Here is an 18,147-nt window from a genome sequence, read left to right on the forward strand (position 1 = left end):
CATCCATTTACATGTGCGACACAGAAAAAAAACAAAAACAAACAAACTATTTACATGGAAATGATATTTCAATCCTCCCTGGTGTGATATTACCACATCTGAAATTGCTAAACATTCATGAAGGAATTGTCATTGATTTTGCAATAATATGTGGCTACATGGTTAGAAAACAAACAAATTAAATGCATTGTAGCACAAGCCAGGGGACAGGAATGAATGTTTTATGCCACCTCCGTCCACACTTTTTTGGCGGCATCCATCGTCGGGCGAATTAAAAGACTCCATTTCTTTATAGTTTCTCTTCTGACAAAATGAACGTTTGACAAATGCAGCTTGGAGAATTACGCTGGCCAGAAATCACATTTTGTACTTGAACCATTTCACACTCGGCAGGCTGGCAAATGTTCTCAATTATGGGAGGCCTTTGCTTTGGAATTTTCAAGGCTAGATTTAATTGCCTAATAGTTAGAAATCCCACCGAGTTTGCGAAGGGTGATAGGAGTCAGCGCACTGATGCTTTAAAACTAACTAAAAGGTATTCTGCACGTACAAAAAGTCACCTTGAAAAAAGTGTCTAAAACTGACTGATTGCAAACCCTCTCACAAAGTCAACACTTAATTTATACTTGTGTGTTGTGTTTGTATGTCCATAATAGTAATAACATCCTGGGTCACTTTGACCCGGGTCCTATTTAGTCACCCCAACGTGACCAAAATATGTTAAGATCCAAAACCAATATCTTTTAACCGGTGATTTAAGATCATTTCTCAACAAAAACAATAAGGCAATACTTAATTAATACTTGTGTGTTATGTTTATTTCTCTGAAACAGTAATCACTCTCTGGGTCACTTTGACCCAGGGCGTATTTAGACACCCAAATATGTCTGAAATGTGCACAAACCAAATAAAATATTCAGTTTCAACCACTGATTTATGCTCATTTTTCAAGAACAGCAGAAATGTCTCTGGGCCAATATGACCCAGAGGTGTGTGCATTTATCTAAAATGTGTGGAAAAAAAAAAGAAGTTTTGATTGGAAACTGAAGTAACAAAGGCAACATAATTTATACTCAGGTGTCATGTTTGCTACTCTGGAGTAGTGATATAATCATGGGACAAAATGACCCGAGTTCATGTGTAGTTATACAAAAGTTTAAAAGCTAACATGCACTCATGTTACGCAGAGTGGCGGAGGAAATGGAAGAAGAAGGAAAAAAAAAACACCCGAGAAGCTGTAATTCCATTACGTCAATGGTGTATTTATATATTGGATGGCAGGTTCCTTATCGTGCACATGAGTGTTTTGTATATTTTGACAGATTCAAATAGAGTGAACAACACTTTGAACAAGTGCCCAGTGGGTAACATTAGCATCTACTTAGTGAGTCATGGCTGAGCGACTTTAGGAAATAATATAATTCTACTTTTATCCTATAAATTGCGTTTGCGATGCAAGTTCCTGTACAATGGTTTTATGTCTGAACAAATGATCAATTTATTCATCTTTATTAGAATAAACAATACCAGATGTCATACATGATAGGATATTAAGATAAAGGAAAATGAAGGCAAGTGAAGAATACCTGTATATTGTTCTGAAAGACAGTTTGTTTCTACAGTTAAACTAGGACATGTGGTCACCCTATTAAATACAAATTGACACAAAATATTTAGCATATCCTTGCTTCAGCATAAAAATGGTATTCCCAAGGTTGTTGAAGATTGATATCGCTTTAATTGTGTTATATATGTAAACAGCAATATGTTTTTAACTCTTGTGTGGTATTTTGTCAAATCTTTTGATTTTAACATCAAAGTCATTTCATATCAATGGAAAAGCATTGAAAGAAGACACTAAGGGAGCGGAAATTTCATCCAGACGGTGACCACATGTCAAAGTTCAACATGGCACAACCACTTAGTTAGAACACTACCAGGAGTGTGCCATTCCTTGGCTAAAATACTGCTGAGAGTGATTTGGAAAAATTGACCCAAAATGGTCAAACATCAGCTTAGCCTTGGAGCATTACAAACAGGAAACTTTTAGCCTCACCAACAGCTACAGATCTTGTTCCTTCCAAATTTTTTGCAATTAGTTGACACCATTAATAGCAAAACTACTTGGTCACTTGTGCTCTTCCTGTTCAAAGGTAAGCGATATGCAAAAACAATAAAGACTAATGCAAGCTGAGTCTTTGGCAGTCAGTAAGTCTAGCAGCTACGGTCTCATGACTCATCACCTTGATGTTAACATTTTAGTGGCGTAAAGTTTAATGTGACCTCACTATTTGGCACCCACTAGGTCACACTTATTGCCGCTACATAGCCTTGCTCTTAACGTTTTAGTGTCACAAATTAAAATGATGCATAATGGTAGAGAGCCAGTAAATGTCATGTTTAAGGGTCTTGGTTGTATGGAGATGGGCTAATAAAGGAAAGCATACAGTGTATAAAATCCAATGTACCATCTGTCAAAAAGCTAGGACATTAGCACGAGAAAGTCTACCGTTCTGTCGGTTCAAATCCAATGCCGAGGAACAGCGATCGCAACACGCCCGACGCTGACAAAACACATTTAGACTCAGACTTTTAATGACCTGTTTTAAATGGTAAAATAATGCAGCAACAATTGAATTTAAGACTGCTGGTTAGTCTAGAGGGGGCTGCGCTGTGAGATTTTTTGTTTCAAGGACCTGAGTGACATGTGCTAATCAATGCAAAAAAGAAGAAGAAAAAAAAAACAAGACGAGGCAGGAGCCAGCGAATGCAATCTGTAAGTTGATTATTCGTCTGAGCACATTTCCATGTGAAAGCGCACTTCTCCATTTCTCTGACAGATGCGCGAATGCAAATCAGCCGTGTAGTTTGTAGTCGCTGAGAAATTGACGGCTTTTGTTCTCACTGTGATGATTTATTGGCGATTCCTCCCGGCGCAGAGGAGGCACGGCATCAAGCCACCCAAGCGCTCAAAGCTACATACGAGCAGCCGTAGCGAGAATACGATAACGCGTCGCGTATTTATGAGCCCTATATGACATTTTTAGAATATAAAGATTGACGCTAATAGAATCCAAGAGAAGAGATTATTATGTGTACCCCAGGAAATAATCGTTTTGCACTTAAAGAGCCTTTAAAGTCATTGAAAGTGAAAATACATAATGCAATCAGAACTGACAACCGCTTTTAGAAAGAGACTTCAGGCTGGCATGGAGAGTAGAGTGCCTCGTTGGCATGGAAAAGGGCCACAATAACCCGGAATGGGGTATACTATACATCAAGCACTTTAAGGGGCTATACTTTAACAGCTCAAATGTGATATCAGGCCACATAACAACGGTGCAGATGAAGTATAATTATTTATTTCTAAGTGGTAATTTGATTGGCACTTGGACAGAATGTGGTTTTCCGTGCATTTAGGAGACACGCACACAGCGTTGGAAAAAGGCTGTTCTAGGCCTCATTTCAGCAATTTGGAAGTGTTATGAGCAGCACTTGGTGTATCTAAAACTATATTAAATTCTCTTTAAATGGGTTTTAAATTGTATCTTTCTTTCCCCTTATACATCTCTGGCTGTACAGTAACATTTGCATTGGTGCTACCAACTTTCTAAGATTTGGTTGCACTTTTTTTTTTTTTTTTTGGGGGGGGGGTACAGCATGCCCATTTTTACTACTACTGTACAGTCATGTCACTTTGCTAAGAGCAGTTTTATATAAAACATATTATGAATGCCAGGAGCCAGTTTTACATGGAGCCATGTTTTCGATTAGCATATTTCCTGCACCATATGGTGCATCGTTTTATTAGTTGCAGTCTCAATTATGAGGTGTTTTTCCGTACTTATGAACTCAATTCAACTTTATGGAAATACCACTTTAAAACAGGCGTTACTGCATACAACAAGAAATTAACACAAATACCCCCCACCCCCCCAAAAGTCAAATAATAATATCAAGTAAACATAGAAAATAAAAACACTGTAAAATTGGCGGCATAATAATAATAATAAGGAAAATTGTGATAGACAGCACAATGGAATTCTCTTTCTAAATGGCAGAAGGATCAAACCAACTGTTTATCCATTTTTTATTTTACATTTTTTGTGCGAAATATTTTCCTGGCTTGGTAACAGTCGCAAAACACTGCATTAAACCACCATGATGTCCCAATTACATTTTAGAAGCAACTTGATTATGTCTGGATTCTGGAGCGTGTCCGAAATACTGTATGAGAAATTCTAAACACGTGCAGCATCCAACAAGAAATTTATCGCTGTAACGACAAATACGTTAGTATTTTGGAGATGAAACGTCTCCGTTATATTTGATGCCCTCCAGGTGAAAATTTAGAGAAAAATGTATGTATAAGTTGTCAGCACAGACTCCATAATAAGGAATTATGAGCGAGACGAAAGGTATTATTGTAAATGGTTTGGACAAAGGATTGGCTAAATGATGTGATGAAAAGTAATGACTGGAGCCTTATTTTGAACGAGCTAGCAAATGTGACAGTGTATTCATCATCATGAAGGTGACGTGCAAAAAAAAAAAAAAAAATTGTAATTGAAATAGCTCAGCTTTAATTGCAAGTCGGGTTGCGCGCCCGTTTCGATTCTGCAGACATTCAGTCACAATAAGATGGGAAAAAGTGTGACTGTGCTCCGAGGCAAAGTCACAGGCGGCGACGGCGGTGGGCGGGCGGCCAGCACACAGAGAGAGAAAGAGAAAGTTCATTATACGGAAAATAAGGAATCATTTTCAGCGCACGGTTACCGTGGTTGGGGGCAATCTGACAAACATATTGACTTTGGCACACATGAAGCTGCATACTATATATTTGTGCTCCCACTTCCATTTTGCACTTAAGCACTGCATATTCTTCCACATATGTCGAAAACAAAAAATCTCAACTGGATTTTTTTCTATTCAGTGGTTACAATGCAGGTCTGCCCGAACAACAGCAAAATCCTCATTCTGGCTTAATTGCAAGTCCTTTTTAATGACAGGCATTCTGACTGAATACTCTTTAACATAACTATGTTCCCCAAAGTTCACATTTCAGCCCACTGCTTTTCACCGTTACTCCCGTATGTTTGGTACTATAAGTCCAAATAAGGCACACAGAGCTATAAGCCGCAAGTCCTAACGTCAGATATTTACACAGAAAGATAGTACCGGTATATGGAAGTTTTTTTTTTTTTTTTTAATGATTATTTAAAACGTTTTTTTTAATAGCCTGCTTACAGAAACATCCTGTCTTTAACAGACTGAACATGCCTGCATGTTTATCACATTTATTGAACATTTCGTAACATTCCTGCGTGTGAAAGATAGACTCAGACGTTGGTTGAGTCTGCCTGCTTCTTTTTTTGAAAATAATGCCTTAACAACCTCAGCTAACGCGAGCTGTCGTTAGCTGCAACAGGCACTTGATGAAAACAGTGAACTGATGTCCCATTCGTCCAATTACGGTAAATATTGTAAGTAAGAATACGGCCGATATAAAAATGCATAGCCGTGCCTTATAACTTTGCTTATGCGGCTGATTAATCTTCCTCAAATGATGTTGAGCCATTCTTGACGAAAAAGAGGCAGTTGGATGTTACTGAACGGTAACATCGGGGAAGAATAGAAGCGAGTTTACACAATGCTTATTCTAAATAAAGTGGGTATATGCCGTAGACCGCCATATACCCTCCACTACATCACTGGTTATAGTCAGAAAAACACATAATGTTTCAGAGTTGTTTGTTTTTGATTACACCCACCTGGTAAATGAAATTGGAGACTACACTATACCTGTCTTGGTTTGTTGGCTCATTTACAGACAGCACTGGTTGGGCATTGGTAGTGGCACCGGCAATGGCTTGGGTCTTACTGGTGTTCCGCAGGGTTACATTTTAGGGCCACTGCGTTTTATTGTGTATTTGCTACCCCTCAATTCAATCCTAGGAAAACATGATTTTGTTTGTTCTTTTGTACTGCTGCAGTAAGATGTAAAGGCGAAGCAAAAGAATGCTTTCTCCCAAAAATCACTTTTGTCCCTGTCTAAATGAAATTAAAGTCAGGATGGCAATAATTTTTTTAAAATTTTAACAAAAACAGAGTGCAAGTTATGTACAGAGTGAATAGACTAAGTTTCAAGCGGATATAGAGTAACTAGTTTATATCCGTAGATGTTTCTCAATGCAGAAGACACAATTTGATGCTCTTGATTTTGCATTGTTGACAACATCACTGTAGTTTATTACTTTTTGTCAGGGTTGGCCTCTATGTAGCGCGCTAAATTGGATATGGTTGATTTATTGAGTTATTTTTGTTTATTCATTGCATTGTTCATTTCATTGTAATTCAGTACCCGCCTCTGTGCAGATGATAAATGACGCTGTATGTTTCACTTTATTTAATTTGCTTTTGTAGTTCATTGATATTCAATGCTACACTAAAAATTATATAGTGGAATACTGTTGATTTATTTCCTAACGTTTGTGTTATTATTTTTATTGTATTTCATTTTCCTGTTAGATACAGATGACAGAAGTGCATACTGTGGATATAATCTAATTTACATTTTATCTTTCCAAGTCATTTGCACAGATGCCAAAATTATTTATTGTATTACAGTCCTCTAACTGGAGTCTTAGCTTCTGTTCTTGACTTTTATTGACTATTGATGAAGCGAAGCTCAAGGTAGCATTTATTGAATGTTAAATAATTACTCAGAAACTAAAACATAAGTGGATAATTTGACATTTTAAAACAATAACTTGATACATAGTAAGTAGCATTTAAACAATCGTTTGTGTGCTTGTACATGCACATTTGGCAAGGACTCCATAACATGGACAAACAACCCAGGCTAAACTTAGCTCCTCCCCAACATATAAGTTCTCAGGAATGCAGTTGATACATTTGGGTGAAACAAAAAAATTAAAAAAAAAAAACAACAACAACAACACCCACATACCGTAGGCGAATTTGTGAATAGTCTGGGGTTCACTCAAGTAGAATGGATTTATGAGTCTTGGTCTGGCTGGTACGGCAACATAAGGCTTTTCGAGTACTGCGACTGTCATTTGCCGCCTTCAATACGCCGTAGCTATTTTGAACTCCTGCTGCATTGCTCCCTGGTGTGCCGTGTCAGTCCCCGCGAGGGCTCGTCGGGTCGACACAGCAGTCAATTAAGATGCGTCCGCCGCAGCAAGGCGGCGGCGGCGGCGGCTTCCGTGCAGCCAAAGCACACATTGAGGCGGCGTATGGCAAATATGTGGGGGAAAAGATTGTACACGAGGCTACATTTCCATAAACAGTCTCTGTTGCAAAAGTACTTTTGGAGTGTGCGGAGCGATGAAACAGCTGCTGCTGCGATGTGGAAACCTGATATTAGAAAACTGCATTTCCCCCTTGTATATTACTAACTGCATCATATAACTAAACTAAATATAAAAAGTTACGGCAAGGAGGTTAACTATAATAAGATATTTGTATTACTCCATGTATTGTTTGCGCGTGTTGAGAAATGAAGAGTTGAGACCTCGTTTTGTGAGATAAAAAAAAAAAAAAATTGTGAGTGTGTTTCCTCCATTTCCATACCATAACACCATAAACTAGTGTATGGGATAAAAAATTAAAGTTCCAATTTGTACATTTTAGTGTAATGTATGTATGATTTCCCTAGGCCCATTGAATTACCAAGGAAGTCAATAGTTGTTTTGACCGTAACCTCCCATGGGTGGATTAAGTTTAAATTGCACTCAAGTTTCAACTGTTTTTGTCTCTGCTTTTTGCCAATTTGTTGACTTTTGACTCAGAATTACATCTGAAAAAAAAAAAAAATTTCCATTGAAAGCATCCATTCATCTGCTGCTCCTTTTATTGGTATTTGGGGATAGAAACATCTCCACACACACAGTCACAATTGCTTGGTTCAAGGCTAAGATTTTCTTTCAAAGCTTGGAAAAAGCAGCTGCTGCTTCTTCATTGGCCATTTTTTATTTATTTTTTGGGCATGTCTCCAAATCCTTTTGTGCATCAAAGATTAGTGTCAAATCTCAAAGAGCTAAGACCACGGTGACACAAACTCTTTGAGAAATGTCTGACATTTTTCACACATCAACTACAGTGGGAGGGTAAAGCAAAGTGACATTTATGTGCCTGTTGGGAGATGGGGACATTTATATACTCATTGTGAAAAAAATACTAATGAAAAAAAAACTTTCTTACAGTAATGGTGTCAGATGATAACATACTTCTATAAGTACTAATAACAGTATGACATGCAACAATAAAGGCTGTTCTCAGTGGCCACAGAAGGTCTCTACACTCAAAATTTAGTTTTCACCTGATATTTAATGATTTTCGTCAAAAACGTGGGCCGTCCGTCACGACCAAATGACTGTCGGATGGTCCTTGCCACAATCGGCGAAGAGAGCAAATTGATCGTTCACTGAGGGTTTGTTCTGGGTTTTGACTGTTAACAAAATGTTGACGTTTGCAAACAATTCCAGCATTTTTTTTTCTTGTCACAACAAAACATTGAATGTGTTCAAAATTCCCTTGCTACAAGAATGGTACAGGAGAACATCTGCCATTTGGCAAACATTTCCCTCACGAAAACACAACAGTCGCTGCTTTCAAAACCACTTGCAATATTTCTTTGCTTAGAAGTGAACCTTTTCAGGTGCTGGCGAATATAGCAAACGCATGTTCATGTTCGTCAAGCTCCGTTCGAGGTCACAAAAGGCCGTCAAATATTCCCTAGATGTTCACCAACAGTTTTCATGGTTTCTTGTTTGAATCTGTCCGAAATCCACAACGTTTACCAAAACTCGCAAACGTTTGTCCCAAAGTTGGATAGAGATTGGAGCAACTGCTACACAAGTCCAAATATCATTTCAATAGTGCCAGTTTGCTTCTTTTTTCTCTCCCGGTTTAATAAAAAATCTCTGCTTCAGCGGAAGTAGAATCAAAAATACTGATAAGCGAGCACAACGATGAGATTGACCGCAAGCAACTGAAAATTCATCACATAGCAGACTATAAACAGCAGACAGGTGATTTCATATCATGTTTTGTTATAATTAAAAAAAAAAAAAACGTTCAACAGACAGCGGGAAAAGATAAAAATATATCAAATCATCCCGTGGAAACGCTATTAAAGCCTCGCCGAGACTTACGGGCCTTCTTTCATCCTTCCCGGCTCTTTTTGGCTGACATTCTTCACGTCACAGATGCCCTTGAGTTAGTCTCTTGAAAGTTTAATTAATTTTTTTCAAAAATATATAAACGCACAAGCTCCTCAAGAGGATGAAGCCGTTCCGTTGCAAGAGCAAAAACGATAAGACCGTCTGATAAGTTTCATCAAACTTGTGAAAGCCAGACCATTTTTACGACTATCGCCCGACGCGGGGAAAAAAGACGAGGTATCAAGCGAAGGTGATAGTGAGGTAAATGGTCGAGGGACTTTTATCTGCTTCTCCTCTGTGGCCTCCCTTAATGGAGAGGAGGGACCTGGTTGGGGGAGCAAGTGATGAAGACATCCGAAAGGGGGGAGGACGGGTGTTGATGCGCCACGAGGAACCAAGCTCCCGCTTCACAGTGTTCAGAGAACAAAAAAGGAGACATCAGGGGAGCCGTTGTGTTCCATATCAGACATCCGCGTCTCAGGATGAACGAGGGAACCATGAAAGGAATCATGAAAGACAAGACAAGGTTATTCTAAAGTGATGCTTTAAAAGACTCTGGGAGCACTTTGAAGATGTATTCTTCTGTGTTTTAACTGTCTTTCTTTGTCCAAAAATTTGCTGATTTGCTCAAAGTTTTACCGGGTAGAAGTTGACGGGTAGACTCGACAAGTTTGCAGTAAAAAAAAAAAAAAAAAAAAAACCTCGGTCATTGCTACCCCCGACTTTTCCCTGTCTTTTTGTACGGGAGTAGCAATGTGATTCCCTTTGTAAATAATGAATATCTGCTGAAATGCAAAGTGTTTGCAAAGCCCACTTCAATACAACTACAATGCGGGAATAATTTTGAAAAAAATGCATAAATGGTTCTGGGGAAAATGAGCCCTTTGTGTAGGGAAAAATCAGAGAAGGTGGCCTGATTTTTTTTTTTTTTAATACCTTTTTCAGTCGAGCTCCATGTTCAAAGCTTTCCTGATATGACGTATGATTAGTTTGTCACTCTTTCTTAAGTCCCTATGAGTGTTGATGTAGGTAACGGTGCAATTTCTGTCGAAAAAGTATTTTTTTTTAAATTGTGCAAATCTGAGAAATTGTTCAATGAACATATGTCCAAACACACGTCAACAGTTGAGACTACATCTCTCGAAAATGTAAAAATAAATAAATAAATAAAAATCAATGTGAAAATCTGAAAGGTTCTTTAAGCAAATGCTTAAAGACAGAAATAAAGTCAAATGTTGGAGTTTTTATTTTCAAAATACCAGTTCCCAATATCGGTAATAGGCCTCCTTCATAACCCATAATTGATATTAGACCTAACAGTACCATCTCCGTCTATCGTTAAAAAAATGTAAAGCGGGGCGAATGTTGACGAGTGTCAACGAAGGTAGGGGCACTTTTAATCTCTTCAGTGTTCATTCGAAGTCACAAACGTTTACCAGAGGAGTCACTAGAAATTCCAAATTTCCTTGCTACAAGATTTGCATAATGTTGATTTTTTTTTTTAAATTAATGTATTTATTTTTTAACCCTCGTGCTGTATTGTGACCTTTTTGGGTCATGTTCTTCCATATCATTCTCACAGTATTTTAGCCAGTGGATGGCACAATCCTGGTAGTGAGATAACAAAGTGGCCATGCTATGTTGAACTTTGACATGTTGTCAACATCTAGGTGAAATTTCAGCTCCCTTGTACCTTCTGTCAGTGCTTTCCCTTTGATATGAAATGCTTTTGGTGTGAAGATCATAGGATTGGACAACTGCGCAAGGGTTTAAGACATGTCCATCTTTGTTGTAAAATTCTAAACAAAAAAGGTCATGAGAATATCTTGAAAAGTTAAATAAAATCTTGATAGCGTACTAATTAATACAAATTCCAAGTCTCGATTTAGATGGAATATTTAAAGCTCATGCTTAAAGAACTTTTCAAATTTGCAAAACTTTTATTTTTCTTATAAGTAAAAAATCTAAGAAATTTTCCAGAAGCTCGCCGCGCCATCAGGATCTTTTCAAAAGTTAAATGAAAACGTAAACAAGGAAATAGCACGATTCCGCTACAGTATGTTTTCCCCAGGACTATTGCTTGGTAATGGCGGTTGTCTCGCTCTCTCTGGAGGCCAAGGAAACGCACTACATGATTAACGCGTCAGTCGGGAGCCGCCGTGCTGCCCTACAGGTGTTTAATAAATATCTTCCAATGTCACAAGCAGTCAATGCAGTTTGTCCGTCGCAACAGCTCGCACTCACTCTTCGCAGCTCTTTAAGATAAATGCCGAAGAGTGACAGGAGCAGCAGGTTCTGGGTTCAAATGAGAGCCAGAGCTTTATCTGGCTGCAAGAGTCAGGAAGACAAATCGGGAGAAAGACATGTCCAGACAGCAGAATTAGCAAAATTTCATGTAGCATAAATGTAAAGCGAGTAGTAGTAATTGCCATCATGTCGCTATGCGTTAAATTTGAATCTGTTGTCATTATTCTTAATATGTCAATTTGTACAAACCACTAGAACCTTCTAATGTATATATATATATATATATATATATATATATATATATATATATATATATATATATATATATATATATATATATATTTGAAAACAAGAAGCCTCATACACTAAAAAATGCCAAATTGACTGCAAAAAATTCGAAGCAGACTGACTCAAGTCATTGCTACACACGCACGTCGGCAGACAGTTCCAAAATGAGTCTGGGTCACTTTTAACAAACTGACAAAGTGAGGTTGTGCTGATTAAGTCTTCACTTCTTGTTTTTGTTGAATAATAAAAAAAGAACAATCGGTTCAAGACTGCAAAGTCTGACAAAATCTTGATCACAGACAACCATGCCCAGACGAGCAGTTCAGTGTCGGCTGGGAAAATCCTTCAGGAAGCTTGTGAGCTGTTTATTTTCTGCCGCGCTCATCACCCCGGGGTTTAGCTCAAAGACAAACATTTAATAATTCATCTGCTCATTCTTGCTTCCTCCCTCTATGGGGCTCTGAGCCAGCACTTTTATTGGCGCTGTCACTTTACCCAGTCATTTAAACCGAATGTCAAGAGCTGTAATGAAACAGAGTGGCGTATGTTTCTTCTTTTAGCAAAAAAAAAAAAAAGGGGGGGGTGATAGTTCAGAGACAAATTGATGCCGGAGGAGTAGAGAACAATAAAATTAGGGCACATCGCTCGTAGCCGCATCATCTTGTCGCAAACTGTCACGTCGTTGCCTTCAGCATGAGTCACACAAAGTAAACAGAGCACTTCAATGCTGCAAGCGCGCTTGCAGATATTGACAAAAGTAGGATAAGAGCGATTATCGGCAAGGCCCGTTATCGGAATGAAAGATGAGCAACCAAAAAGGGATGTTGAAAAAAGTGAAAAATGTTAATGCGATTTGTTTTTTAGAAAACGAAATTTCATGTGTTGAAGAGAGAAATAAAGAATAAAAACAGCAAAATATTATGCTGTGAAACTTCTTCTGCCTTTTCTAAAAAGTGGGTTTCTCGGAACTACGGAATTTAAAAAATATTAGAAAATAGATTAAATTAGTTTCCGACAGCTGGCTTTAGCACATTGGGTCTCTATGTACAACAGAAAAAAAGCCAAACAAAAAAAGTGGTTTCCATTTATCACTTCATTTTTTTTTTTCTATGAATTTCCGATCTCTAGCTCTAGGAAACCTAATTCTAAGAAAATCAAAACAATCTTTCATAGCATAACATTGACTTTTGTTCTTTATTTCACTCTTCAACACGGAAAATGTAATGGAAAAAAAAAAAAGCAGAAACAAATGTTCGCTATTTTCTGCAAACCCCTTTTTGCTCCCCTATAATGTTTTCCCTTCCGATTGGCTGGTACCCAAGTGCTTTGGACAAGTCCAAACTCTTCCTGTGACACAAAAAATATGAAAAGCATTTCAGACTTTAAAGAAATTTTGAACAAACCCTGACGTGAACACACATCCGCTACCTTCGCCGAAACTCGCAAATGTTCGCATCTCGATGGGATAGGGCCTAGTGACAAGCTAATCAAAAATTATATCAGATTACTATTGATTGAGGGGCTTCACTGGAAATAAGTATCTAAAAAGGAAAAAAAAAAAAAAAAGTCAGACCACTGTCATTGGGTCGATGGCGGCCGACATGTTCTCCTCACGTTTCCTCAGCCGCGATCCATCAAAGCACGTACGTACTCGGCCTCTTCTGCATACAAGCCAGCTCCTACGCCATTAATCCCGCCGATTTATAGACAAGAGGAGAAATATTCGCAGCGCTTAATTAAAGTTGGGCATCAATTATTCAAGCAAAACCCGCTTTTATGCGATGAGCAGGTAATTAGCCTTTCCACACCATAGCACCCTCCGTGTGCTTAAAAATAAAAAAAAAAAAGTATTTTCTTTCCTCAATGTTGTGGAAAAAGATAACGGGGAGGGGTCAGCGGACAGGCCAACACCCTTAGATCCTCAAGGTCAGATTCTAGACCGAAGAGACAAATGACCTTTTCTTGTCAGGTTTGCAATGTAGCGTAGGAATCACTTTGGGTAATAACAAATAATGACCCAATCTCCAACACTGGCAAAAGACATATTGATTCCTTTCAGCCGCAAAGCCTGAAATTATGACCTTAGCTTCATAAAGATGGATATGTCTCTGTCCGCACAATGAAATATCTACTCGATGTGATTGGTGATGGGTCAGAACTCCCACCCCAATGTAATTGAATCACGATATACTGAAATGCCACTTTAATGTCCCTTTGAAACATCAATCCCGCAAAAATTAGAAGAAAAGCATGCTTGGCATGACTTTGAGAAATAAGTTGCATAACATGCAGAAGGTGGAATGAAAAACGACATTGTATGCAGAAAATTGTTGCAAAAAATAGCGCTTGAGATCACTTTGAGGAAAAAAGCAGCAAACTTTAGTCCACGAGGGCTTGTGTCCTGCATGTATTCCAAGTTTCTCTTTGCCTCACACCTGATCCTTATTATTGGCTCATCAGCGAGCTCTGCAGGTGCTTCATAATGATCCTGATCATGGGTTAAAACACCCTTATCCAGGTATTTGAAACTTCCCAGTTAAATATATTCATATCAAAAATGAATCTTACCTTTGGCACATCGGCAATTTAATTCCTGAAATATGTTTTTTTTTCCAACCAGAATGTGAAATATCTGATCCACTGAAAGTGTGCCCCTCAACGTATGGCTTCAAAACCCCTTTCATGATGTCGTTCTAAAGCCAGCCGGCCACGAAACAATAACAAAGAAGAACTTAACATAACCTGGATGTATGTAAACGCATGTGCTCAACTGTGATTTTACAACATCAAGAAATGCATTAGTAGAGTTCAATAGTACTTTTCCTTGTGAATAGCAGAAGAAAAATGCTTCATCGAACAGCAGTCTTCATACAGCCTGAATGCGCTATTCAGCCTACACAGGCTTTAGTTTCATGAAACGAAGCTCATGGGTACTTCCAGTTATGGCCTCTTCACCGGGTGCAGTTGTGGGAATTGCACCAGCTTTTTTGGACAAATCCACTCTAGACTGGCCAAGTTCGGCCATGAAGTTTTCCATGAAATAATGACGATCACAAATGCCTGCGGGTTGTCCAGCCGCATGCTGCTAAATGCAAATTTTCACCATGTCAACATTTTAACGCATTAGTAAGACTTTGGAAGTAATAAATGAAAAAGTTGTTGTTTAGTTGGCCGACTCGGTGCAAAATCTCTTCTCTGACTTTGTTGTAAACTCGAAAGTAAAAACTGGATAATGCGAGTGTGCACGGGCGCTTCTATCATGAATATCTCAAGCCTTTTTTATCTGCTGAGGTGGGGCCAATGCAGAGAGTGCAGCATAAGCAAGGATTTTTTTGGGAAATGCATCAACAAAGGGAAAATAACACAGGGGAGTTTAAGATGAGAAATCAACATTGTGATATGTAGCTCCAAAAGTTTGAATTTCCATGAAAGGGTCCATTTAAATACTGAGCACTTTATGGAAAAATCAATAGTTTGGTATGGTATGGTTGCGGGTTGCCCACTCAATTGCACAAAAACTAACTATTGCTTTATTTATTTATTTATTTATTTTTTCGTGCACTGAGATGTGACAGCGACACTTTAAAAAAAGACAAACTCACACACCAGTATTTTCCACGTTGCTCTCAGAGACACAAATATATTGCAACAAGCAACTTCATTTGTATGCAACGTGAGAATCTCCACTCCAAGCGGCGTTAGCACACTCGTATGGGTGTGGATGTTAGCGTTGATCAAACTCTGATCAAAGGAATAAGGAGAGAAAAAAAAAATGATGCTATTTGAACCCAATCAATGCTGTCAAGTGTGATGATTACTCTAATAACGGAAAAGAAGATTAAAAACCGTCGATAAACTCGCCGTGCTACCTCACCGGTTACGAAGCGCGTGCAAGCTTGTTGTGTCCTATAAGAATGTAAGCACTCGGATCTTTAAAATAAATGGTTTGCTGTGCTTCATTTATATTCATGTGCCGCAATAGCAAGTAATAGCCGGCGGCACTTACGGGCGTACAGTGCATTGTAGAAAAATGATGTTCATAATTATGTCGCTGGAACTGTCTGGGGGTATTACTGTGCTTTTAAAAAATCCAATATAATCTTAATTACTTTACATTTTAAGGTCTATACCTTATTACACTTGCAGGAGTCATTGTTATAGCTGAAGGTGCAACCGTGCACGATAGTGAGGTGAATTATACGATTTCATTTGAGGTGAAGATGTTGTTTCTGGAGTCAACATTGGAGAAGAGAAGCAAGGTCTTTTCCAACTTTGCGGGGAATGAAGGACAGCGGCAGAAGGTAGCAACATTTCAGGCTTTAAAATTGGATGACTGCATTTCTTGGCAGGGACTTCATTAAAATGATCATTCTTATTTATGAAGCCCTTTAAAAAATTAAAATACTCTCTGTGTACTGCTTGCTATTAATTAAACTTTTTTCCCCCTCCTTTTCCCTCGCTCTTTCTGGTTCCTTGCTTGCCTCCGTTCCTCTACTTCCTATTGAACTTGACACACTAATAGGTTATGAATAATTCTGTTTCAGTTTAGACGGCAATTAGCCACCATGCCAGAGGCCATTCATCTTCGTCTCCAGCAGAGACGTAATTTAGGACCCGACCGAGTCGGGGGACGCTTCGGTTGTCCTGGCGACTGCATCATTTACTTCTCGTGACCGAAGCCGACACTCAAAGCACCCGGCGAGGAGACCCTTGGCCAACACTTGAAACTTTTACAAGAAGAGTTGAACGTAGGTCCAGTAGGCACACGAACAAGCTAGCATTAGTGCAAGTAGCTGATCTTTGCTTTGGGAAGAAAATAATTACATCTGATATAGTCCTGACTTTTGAGTCTTACTTAAAAGCGGGTTGACTTTGCTCACTCAAATAGCTTGACCTCGAAATCAAGGCTGGGATAAAAATCAAGGTAGCGACAAGTCAAGGCTATATTAAGAATGCATACCATGTTGATTTTGTTTCCCCTGTATGACAACTTTCATTTAAAAGGACAATGGAGGATCCTACTCACACATGACGGTGAGGAAAACATTTCCTGATGCCAGCACAACCTTCTCCCTGGTCGCCCGGTCATAGATGCCCACGTGGCATTCGTACGGTCCATTGTCAGAAATTCGAACCTCCGGCAGGCTGGGAAAACAAAACAAGTTTAAGTGAGTCTCTTGGAATTTAAACACAAGTTAAAATTCGCATATGAATAAAAAGAATGGCACACTTGAAAAAATTGCTACGGCCAATGCTGGATTTTTTTGTCAAAAATGTCCCTCCTATAGAAATGTCCTTAAAAGAGACTTAGGTAAAAAAAAAAAAACGCAACCGTATAACTTGGTAAAAATACGGTTACTGTTTTGGAAATGAGTCCATCTATATCATCATTGGGATTCAGTCCAACCATTCTTTATTTCAGTCATGGGTGAAATGCAGTCTCATATCAGCTGGCTTTGATGGTCAGACAATCACAGGACTTACATTATACTGTAAAAAGACAAACAACGTTCCACACTAATTCACTATCTACAGAACATGTATGATTTTGGAATCGTCTAAAAAGTTGGTATACCCGTAAATTGGAGGTTCTTGAAAAATGTGTAAAACATGTTTTGATTGGTTTAGCTCAGGGGTCTTCAATCCTGCTCCTCGATGACTGGTGTACTGGTGTTTTTATATTTCTTCCTGATTCAAATGATGAAGATCGTTATCCAGCCCCTGCAGACCTTGCTGATTAAGTGATTATTTGAATCAGGTCTGTTTCAGCCTGGAGACGTACAAAACATCTAGTAGACACGCCCTCAAAGAGCAGGATATAATTCTCCGGTTTATCTATATAGAACTGTATGCATTTGAAGTTGGAAATATGAACGGTCCATGTGTGTTTCTTGCAATATTAAAATCAGCAACAAATCAAACATGGATCACAGCTGTACTACATTCATCATCGATATTCAGCTTCAACAACAATAACCGCAGTGATAGAGTATCTTCATCTGTAAATTATTCCAAAAAGAAACAGGACACATTCTCCCAGCTCCTGCACAGAACATAAATATTTAGTAATAACGACAAGGTCACGCGCGGAGCCTCGATGTTATCTCGGCCTTGTTCCCACTACTGGTCCACAGCTGCTTTCTGTGCTGTGCTGACTCACCCGCGATTGCTCAAGGACAATCCGACTGGCAAGAATACTCTTGCCGGATTGCCACAGGAGGCGAAGTTTCATACATCTCCCGCTATGCAATGTGTGTATTTACCGGTAGAATGAGCTCCCCCGACGCAATTCTTGTCACTGTTAGGATGCATTGTCCGCTCCCTCAACATCTAACCGAAGGCTATAAATGCTAATTAGGCTGCCTCTGTGTGACTGACTGAAATAGCTGTAACGCTGATGGAAATAGCACATCGGAGTCAAAGG

At 38.8% G+C, this 18,147-nt stretch overlaps 1 protein-coding gene across 1 annotated transcript in view; it reads right to left on the reverse strand.

The window, feature by feature from the left end:
- Nucleotides 1–18,147, reverse strand: part of igsf21a (immunoglobin superfamily, member 21a) — a 171,276-nt gene that overhangs the window by 47,973 nt on the left and 105,156 nt on the right. The window contains exon 4 of the mRNA XM_088424582.1: nt 16,750–16,868. Within this exon, the coding sequence (XP_088280708.1) occupies nt 16,750–16,868 (119 nt within the window). The remainder of the gene's footprint in view (nt 1–16,749; nt 16,869–18,147) is intronic.

The sequence above is a fragment of the Hippichthys cyanospilos genome, chromosome 9, assembly GCF_059441005.1.
Source record: "Hippichthys cyanospilos isolate Australia breed blue-spotted pipefish chromosome 9, RoL_Hcya_1.0, whole genome shotgun sequence".
NCBI classification, from domain to species: domain Eukaryota; kingdom Metazoa; phylum Chordata; class Actinopteri; order Syngnathiformes; family Syngnathidae; genus Hippichthys; species Hippichthys cyanospilos.